At 35.7% G+C, this 10,263-nt stretch overlaps 1 protein-coding gene across 1 annotated transcript; it reads left to right on the top strand.

Annotated features, from left to right (window-relative positions):
* Window positions 1-8,319: 8,319 nt before the first annotated feature.
* On the top strand, window positions 8,320-8,808 carry LOC106467817. The gene has a single exon (XM_013928195.1). The coding sequence runs from the start codon at window positions 8,320-8,322 to the stop codon at window positions 8,806-8,808; it is 489 nt and encodes a 162-aa protein (XP_013783649.1).
* Window positions 8,809-10,263: the final 1,455 nt, after the last annotated feature.

Raw genomic sequence — 10,263 nt, 5'->3', positions numbered from 1 at the left:
AGGACACTAATACTACAGTGCCCCTCATAGGTGAAAACAGCATCAGTTCATGACACTGATACTACAGTGTCCCTCATAGGTGAAAACAGCATCAGGTCCCATGTTTTATCAGATATCCAATAATGTAATTGTTCTTACGACGTTTAGGATCGGGGAAGTGAATGCCGGTGGAACAACACCAGTCCAGGCTACTGATACTACAGAGCCCTCTATAGCTTAAACAGCATATTTTCCAACTGTGGGTACTTTAAGTGTATGTGTCTTTAGCCTTGTCTTGACGTTTTTACTTTACGTTTTTACTTGTCACAAACTAAAGTATACCACCAGCATTCCCTACAGGTAAAAATGGACCACTACAACCACACTGTTTGCCATACGACTACCGTATCAAAACGAGTACTCCTCAGAAAACCATTCAAGCCATGTAGTTTTTCCTAAAACTACTGTATTAAGGCAAATACTCCACAAAGAAAATTCATATTATGTAGTTTTCCTAGAACTACTGCAAATTAAGGTGAGTATTTCACAAAGAACCATCCAAATTACGAAGCCTCATACAACTACTATATTGAGGCAAGTACTCTTAAAACGATAGTTGTAGGGCAAACTATATAATTTGAATGGTTCTTTGTGGAGTACTCGCCTTAAAACGATAGTTGTAGGGCAAACTATATAATTTAAATGGTCAAACTATATAATTTAAATGGTTCTTTGTGGAGTACTCGCCTTAAAACGATAGTTGTAGGGCAAACTATATAATTTGAATGGTTCTTTGTGGAGTACTCACCTTTCAGAACAAGCAGGCTCTACTTTCACTACTAATAATAGTACTATTAGCTCTACCATTATACACCAACTACTTCAACAAGCATGTTCTACTTTCACTACTAATAATAGTACTACTAGCGCCATCATCATACATCAACTATCTCAACAAGCAGATTGTAGTTTCACTACTAATAACAATACGACTTGTGCCACCATCATACACCAATTAGCTGAATAGGTAGGCTCTACTTTCAGTACTAATAATAATACTACTAGCGCCACCACCACATACCAAACTATCAGAAAAGCAGGTACTAATTTCACTATTAATAAGGCAGGTTCTAGTTTCATTATTGTTAAGTTAAGCATGTAGTCATATTACATAATCATTTATATTATCCAACTAGGGCATCGCACATGCGCAAAATAAGTTTCAAAAATTGAAAATTTGAACCGTATAAACATAAAACCTTTACAATGACTCAAAAAACAAAGAATAAACTGTTAGTATTCAATCTTCAAAGGAATTTAATTCTTTGGTTTTCTTTGCTAACACTTAGAAGCTGAATTACAATACGTAGTTTATTTTAGAGCCACAAATAAAAGAGACAACAAATACAACCAATTAATAGAAATATAATGAAAATTTGATGAACTCTCTTTATGCAAAGCTATGAACGTCACAATAGCGTCTACGTATATGGCTTACTTATTTAAGTACCGCGAAGTAGTTTCGATGTAATGAATATGTGGACTATATCGATCATAACGCCTCCTGGAGACTGGAGACAAAACAAACAAGCAACTAATCTATGATGGTTAGTTTTGTTTTGAATTTCGCGCAAAGTTACCAGATACCAGTCTTTAAGTTCGCAGTAAAGGACTAGAGGAAAGGCAGCTAGTCATCACCACCCACCGCCAACTCTTGGGCTACTCTTTTGCTAAAGAATAGTGCGATTGACCGTCACATTATAACGCCAACACGGCTGAAAGGGCGGACATGTTTGGCGGGTCTGATTCGAACTCGTAACTCATAAAGTGCGAGTCGAGCGCCCTAACAACTTAATCATGCCAGTATAGTGTATCTACTTTTACTCTTCAATCTGTTCACCTTTATTTTTCTTTATATTAAAATTTTGATATTTGTTTAAAAATAGTCTTTAGAAAATTACGTATACGTTTATAGAGCAATTTCTTACTTTTCAAAGTATAATTTAGTTAAGATGTATATGCTGTACAATAATGATTAGATTGTTAGTTAAAGAAATAAGCTGGAGGTAATTATGTGGGATATGTTAACGTTATATATCTTTTTTAGTCGCCCACCAGTGGCATAGTGATATGTCTGTGGACTTACAATGCTAGAAACCGGGTTTCGATACTCGTAGTGGGCAGAACACAGATAGCTCATTGTGTAGTTTTGTGTTTAACTTCGAACAAACAAACTTTCTAAATCGCCAACATGGATTTTACAGTACAGGGATGTTACATAAAGCTCACGCCGTCACGCCTCCTGCTGTGAAAGGGTTAAAAAGATTCCTTGCTTCTCTCGATGCCTTGTGCAGTGATAATAGCAGTATAACAACTCAGTTGTCAGACCCAGGTGATAACTTATTAAGATAGAAACAGTGTACTACTTGTTGAATAAATAAATCTAATTTCTCATTTTAAACAAACTTTGTTAATACAACGTTCATTATGATCGAACGTTACCTATAAGCTAACCTTTTTTCTTAAATGTTACGCCATCATTATTAGATAGTGAATAAATGATTTATTCAACTTAATTGGTGTTATGCAAATGCTACATTAACTCATTATGCATTTGTAAAAAATAGACATGAATCCCTAATTACAGTTGAAAAATGTACGTCTCATTAATATATCTTAGGAATTTGCTATACACATGTTACATTATTTTTTAAAGATTTGAAAGTTGTGTTATACTAGTTTTTACAGTTATTATATACATTAATCTCAACAGGTATTATAGCCATGATACATTAAGATCAACATATATTGTAACAATGATACATTAACCTCAATAGGTATTGTAACAATGATACATTAACCTCAATAGATATTGTAACAATGATACATTAACATCAATATATATTGTAACAATGATACATTAATCTCAACAGATATTATAGCCATGATACATTAACATCAACATATATTGTAACAATGATACATTAACCTCGATGGATATTGTAACAATAATACATTAACCACAACAGGTATTGTGACAGTGATAAATCAACCTCAACAAGTATTGTAGCAATGATACAATAACCTCCACAGGTATTATAGTGATGATACGTCAGTATCAACAGGTATTATAGCGGTGATACATTAACCTCAACAGGTATTGCAATAATGATACATTAACCTGAACAGGTTATTATTGCGATGATAAGTCAATCTCAATAGGCATTATAAGGATGATACATTGACCTCAGCAGGTATCATAGTGATGTTACATTAACCTCAATAGGTATTATAGCAATAATATGTCAACTTAAATAGGTATTATAACGATGATACTTTAACCTCCACATGCATTATAACGATGAGCATTAACCTCAGCGAGCATTATAGCGATGATACATTAACCTCAAAAGGTATCGTAACAATGATTCGTTAACCTCAAGAGGTATTGTAACAATGATAAACTAACCTCAACAGGTAGCATAGCGATACAATAACCTCAAGAGGTATTATAGAAATGATACTTTAACCTTAGCAGGTATTATAACGATGATTCATTATCCTTTACAAGTGTGATAGCGATGATACACTAACCTCAACAGGTATTATAGTGATGATACACTAACCTCAACAGGTATTATAGCGATGATACACTAACCTCAACAGGTATTATAGCGATGATACACTAACCTCAACAGGTATTATAGTGATGATACACTAACCTCAACAGGTATTATAGCGATGATACACTAACCTCAACAGGTATTATAGCGATGATACACTAACCTCAACAGGTATTATAGTGATGATACACTAACCTCAACAGGTATTATAGCGATGATACACTAACCTCAACAGGTATTATAGCGATGATACACTAACCTCAACAGGTATTATAGTGATGATGCTATACTCTTAGCAGGTATTATAGCGATTATACAACAACCTCAACAGGTATTGCGTTTTAAGGGTCATATTATTCGTTGAAATACGTTAAAATGGTTTTGTTATAAATAGCAACCCAACTTCACCAAACGTTAGTCACTTGTATCGTAAAGGTTAGAGAAGGAGAAGCTCTCCATAGGATGATAGAAAACGTTCGTGAAAATAATTACACAATACTTTGTAATGTAATCTTAGATAGAGTTTAGATACACTATCATGGAGCAACAGTAAACTTATATGGATGCAAATGTCGACATCTTCATTTATCCTCTTCAGTCAAACTTTTGACAAACAAACAAATGATGGACTGATGAGGGTACGTGAAATGTCAAACTTGTATTCCTATAAACTTCTTGTTTCGTAATAGTTGATCTAAGCCTTATATTCGACCAGACGTTTGTATCACGTAAGCCTGTCACCTTTCAGAACACGGGTATACATCGCCACCTGGTGGTATATTTACATAATATATATTAAAACCTGACTTTATTTATTTTTTCTATAGTTACATAACTGAACTGAACAAGTCATGGGTGTTTATCCTCTTCAGTCAAACTTTTGGCAAACAAACAAATGTTCAACTGAAGATGATATTTGAAACGTCGAAACTTCTATCCATATAAGTTTACATTTGCTCCATAACAGTGGGTCTAAGCTTTATATTCTTTGGCATTTTAGAACACAGTTACACATCCCCAGTCGTTTTAATAATACATATATATTCTATATTCCTATTCCACTCCAAATGAAGAAAAGTCAGAACTACACAGAAAGCAACTACTACAAGTTACTACAAGCGACGTTACTTTTTCTGTCGTTTAGATAAATTCAATATAAGTTGATAGAGAAATGTAACGAGATTCGCTAAAACGTTCGAGTAGATTATTAGAAACCTTAGGTGAAACGGAAATCTGAAATAATAATAATATTTTAGGTGAATTAACCAAAATATTTGTCTATTATTAAGATTTACGTTCCACTGCTGCGTGACTGGGATATATCCTAAAAGTAAATAAGTTATGTGACGAGTGACAGTCTCCCTCTAGCAGACATTACACTAAACAAAGACTAAAAGCTATCTGCACTTAGCAGTCCCTAATTTTGAAATGATAGACTAGATGAAAGGCAGGTGGTCAACAGCACCCACCGCCAGCTCTTATTGTTTGTTTGTGTTGAATTTCGCGCAAAGCTACACGAGGGCTACCTGGGCTAGCCGTCTCTAATTTAGCAGTGTAAGACTAGAGGGAAGGCAGCTAGTCATCACCACCCACCGCCAACTCTTGAGCTACTCTTTTATCAACGAATAGTGGGATTAACCGTCACATTATAACACCCCCACGGCTGAAAGGATGAGCATGTTTGGTGTGACGGGGATTCGAACTCGCGACCCTCAGATTCCGAGTCGAGCGCCCTAACCACCTGGCTATGCCGGTCCGCCAGCTCTTAAGCTACTATTGTCTGATCGAATAGATTATTTCATCGTCATGCGATTCTAAAGAGCGGACCGTTTCGCTGTGGCAACGGGTCACGGGCCATGAACCCTCGGATACACTACATAAGAACGCTAGATACTGGATTTTGCTGCCTGCCACTTTTAAGAGTAAGACGCGCAGATATTTAATACATTAAAATATACATTCAATACTATTTGTTTTCCACATCTATGAACTGATCTTTTTTTCTTTCTTTCTTTAATGACTTTGTACTTATTGTATAAACATCCATTAAACATATATACAGTTTAACGGACCACTGACACCTGTTGGGCTTATTTGGAGATGACATATGGATTAGCCAGATCCCAAGGTTTGCGCAAGAAGACTGAAACGTCTCCAAGCAAGCTCCTGCCGACGGATGTGGTCTGCCACGTGATTTACTATCTGCAATCCTGCCCTTGTGCTTTTTTGAGCTACATTAAGCCCATTATAATTTCCAAAATTCAAATGTTCTACGTCTGATGTAAATCAACTCGTACTGTTTCAGTGGCTACTCCAAGGACTGTATGTTTCATAAAGAATGAAATACATTGGGTATTACACAATAGTCATATCATGTAGCCGTAGGTATCAGTAAGAGCAATCAGAAGTCACACCTGTTCTTTACCATAGTATTGTGCCAAATAGCTGTCCTCATATTTCAAGTAACAACTAAAGGCACACTTAATGTCTGAAACCGTACAACACATGTTAGCATACATGCCCACCACGACTCCCAAATGCATGTATCTGAGCCTAAATTGGGCACAATGATAAGTACAGTTTAAAAAAATCCAAAAAGAGTCCAAAATGTGAGATATTTAACAGTCCAACGAAGAAATTATACCAACAATTCTTTACTAAGTGTACGTCCATTAGAGATAACAAATTGGTCACTAGTTTGAAATTATACGCGTGTAGCTTTTAATCAGACGGTTGACAACCAAATTATTTTTATTCAAACCCTACCTTTAGTGAAAATAAGAAAATACAATGAAACAAGATGACAACAAGCCCTCTGCAGACAATGGTGGCGCCACTGTGACCCTCAGAAACGTGACGCCACAATTACCTACACTTTGTCACGTTGAAACTAGTTCGTTTCAAACAGCTCATGCATATATGTCTCTATAATGATAAAATTTACACGCTTCTTTAATGAGCTTGTTCAAACATTATTTTTGGAATATAACGTGATTCTAAGTTACAGAATTACACAAGTTCTATTTATTTTCAACACGAATTATCTACTGACATCGTAGATTTGGATATTATTTCTTTTATAACTAAACGTTTACGACATGTGATATTTGATAACTTCAACGATTTACGACACATGAATGTTTATAACTAAACGTTTACGACACATGATTTTTATACAACTTCACAGCCACAGTGTTAATATTGTCTCGTAATATTTCTCGATGAGTAATTTCACCTAGAATGACGTTTAAAAATTCCCTCTTTAAACTTCCACCAATAATTTAGATAGCCAATCTTCCACTAATAATTTAGATAGCCAATCTTCCACTAATAATTTAGATAGCCAATCTTCCACTAATAATTTAGATAGCCAAAAGTTGTAATAGTCTGAATCAATTTGCATTATTTATTCTTATTTTTATTAGTTGTCCCTCAGAATAGGACCTGCTGTGCTCAGAAAAAGATGATTCTATTTCTATCTTCTTTCATGAAAAAATACTAAAAGTGTATAATTTAATAAACGACAAGAAAACTGGGGGAAACAAACAACTGCTTTAGATATATGTTTGTTTAACTCGAATGTGAAAGTCCTATTGGATGGAAAGTATTAACGACTGATCAGATGTTTGAGGAATACCATCAGTCATGCCCCCCAGTGGCACAGCGGTATATTTGCGGACTTAAAACGCTTGAAACCCAGTTTCGATACCAGTGGCTAGTGGAGCACAGATAGCCCATTGTGTAGTTTTGGGCTTAACTACGAACAAACAAACAAACCATCTGTCATATATATGCATATAATGAAAGTAGTAATGATTGATTACGTACATGAGGAACACAGGAAGTTATATATACGTTTGATGATATATGTATACTGATTATGTAGATTGTATGTATTACGTATACATATTAATGATGTTTTCAAACCTTTACAATCCCTGTACGTTAACTCTATTGTCACTTCTTGTTGTGCACATGTCATTCAATCATTCAGGAAAATCCTTTCTTTTCCTTTTTCCTCTCTGTGAACTGACACACACACACTCCTTTCAGCTCAGTTGGGAGCAAACGTTATCCACACATGTAAGCATTTTCGACATTAGTAATACATTCGATGTAGCTTTTTCGTTTATACTTTCGAAAAACAAAATATTAAATGAAAAACAAAAACGTGTTGTTGTTGTTCTTGCAAAAACTATAAAGTCCAAAGAACGTGCATAGGCACGTGTAAACAGACTTATCAAACATAGAAAAGTATGTCTGGAATAAAGTGGCCTACTTCTCAATACTGAATAATCCGTTTTTAAAAATTCTAAAGCTGTTTGAAATTTATACGTGTAGCTGGTCTAGTAAAATTCGTATAGTATGGCTAATGCTGCAAATAATAATGAAATGTTAATGTCTGCAGAGAATAGAGTAGTGTTAATGCCTACAGAAGATAAGGTAGAATTAATATCTACAGAGGATAGTGAAGTGTTAATTCTTGCAGATGATAGGGTAGGGTCAATTCCTGTAGAGGATTGGGTAGGGGTAATGCCTACAGATGATATATAGCGTAGGGTTAATGCCTGCACAAGATGGATAGGGTAAGGTTAATGTCTGCATAAAATAGGGTATTGTTAATTCCTGCAGAGGATAGAGAAGTGTTAATGCCTACAGAGGATAGGGTAGTTTAATTCTTGCAGAGGATACGGTAGTATTAATGTCTGCAGAGAATATGGTAGTGTTAATTCCTGCAGAGGATAGGGTAGTGTTAATGCCTGCAGATGATAGGGTAGTATTAACGTCTGCAGAGAATATGGTAGTGTTAATTCCTGCAGAGGATAGAGAAGTGTTAATGCCTACAGATGATACGGTAGTATTAATTCCTGCAGAAGATAGGGTAGTGTTAATTCCTGCAGAGGATAGGGTAGTGTTAATGCCTACAGATGATAGGGTAGTAATAATGTCTGCAGAGAATATGGTAGTGTTAATTCCTGCAGAGGATAGGGTAGTATTAACGTCTGCAGAGAATATGGTAGTGTTAATTCCTGCAGAGGATAGGGTAGTGTTAATTCCTGCAGAGGATAGGGTAGTGTTAATGCCTACAGATGATAGGGTAGTAATAATGTCTGCAGAGAATATGGTAGTGTTAATTCCTGCAGAGGATAGGGTAGTGTTAATGCCTGCAGATGATACAGTAGTGATAATGATTGCAAAGGATTGAGTAGTGATATTTCCTACAGAGGACAGCGTAGTGTTAATGCCCAAGGAAAACTTTACGAAGCAGACGACCCTCTATACTGGTCTTGTTTTGTCCGGACATTGTTTTATCTGCAAACATCATTTTTTAAAACATGATAATACACTGAACACTAAGCTCGATATATTTGCTGATTTTTCTTAATAAAGCTACTGTTCCAGAGAATCGTTCTAGACGCCATTGACCCAAGGTCTTAAACCTCTGACCCATATTTGTTACCTTTCCAGGAACTAAGTTTCAGGCTGACCACTTTTTATGCTAACTCCGGGTTGCTCGAAAATTCTCTACTTCATTATAGTCCTTTTTGTTTCAGATCATAACTGCATTATGGAAACACTGAGCTGAAGTGACAAGCCAGATGGCGAGCTACACGTGTGTGGACCAAATCAACGTTATTCAGGAGTGACGCAAACATGCCAACAACCACTCAAGAAATTGCAAAGTAGCGCGTTTCATAAAAAGTGTTTTCTTTCAACTCAGGATCAATATATATTAAGTAGTCCTGCTGAGCCAAAAATCTGTAGTCTCTAAAATCGAAGGGAAAATAAAGTTACCTTTAAGAAAATGGTATATTGAGAGAGTTAGTCAAACTTTAAATTAAATATTTGTATATGTTAATACAATGGCGTGTGGCCGAAGATCCGATTTGTGGCGTTACTAGCGACATATTTAGCATCTAGAAATGTTTGTTTTATATCACATGCATCACCAAATCAATGCCGCCACAGCTATACGTATGACTAAAAAAAGGACATTTCGTGTAGTAAGATTGTTAACGAGTTAGAGCTAAGGGACAGAACATGTCAAATAAGACGATTTTCATCGTTTTCCAATAAAATAACTCATGCAGAGGAACTGTTACAACAGTAAAGGGTTTTGAAATTACACCTAAACCAATCAGAAGTAAGCAATGCTTTCATCCGCAAAGTGACGGCTATAGTTACAATTAAAGACTCTCAGAACCAATGAGGAAAAAGGTGGAAAGCACTTATGTAAAGCTGGACATATCTCTTGTCGCTGTTAAGAAGAAAATTTCACCAGGTTTTGAAGTTGGTGATAGCTCTCAAGCAGCAGCTCACAAAGTTACATTTACCCCACGGAATCAATGGTTGTTTTCATAAGAAAGATGGTTGTAACCACAACACCCTCATTCAACCAACAAAATGTAAGTCAACCGATTCAGCTCTAGTCGACTTTTGTGTCTTTGGTCTTTGTAAACAGATGTTCATGTATAGTAGAGGGTCTGTGGAAAGTTTTTTTTAAGATGTGTGATTGAATGTTGACCTCACTATCCTTTGCAAAAGCTTGTCACAATGGAAAACTATGGTGTTGGTAAATAATACGCAGTCATGACCACCAGGCTGACCAGGACCGAAATTTATACCACGTTCAAAATAAAAAGAGCATCAGATAGTATTT

The sequence above is a fragment of the Limulus polyphemus genome, unplaced genomic scaffold (genome assembly GCF_000517525.1).
Source record: "Limulus polyphemus unplaced genomic scaffold, Limulus_polyphemus-2.1.2 Scaffold2752, whole genome shotgun sequence".
Classification (NCBI taxonomy): Eukaryota; Metazoa; Arthropoda; class Merostomata; order Xiphosura; family Limulidae; genus Limulus; species Limulus polyphemus.
Note: the sequence above shows the minus strand (reverse complement) of the source record. Positions and strands in the feature narration are given on the sequence as shown.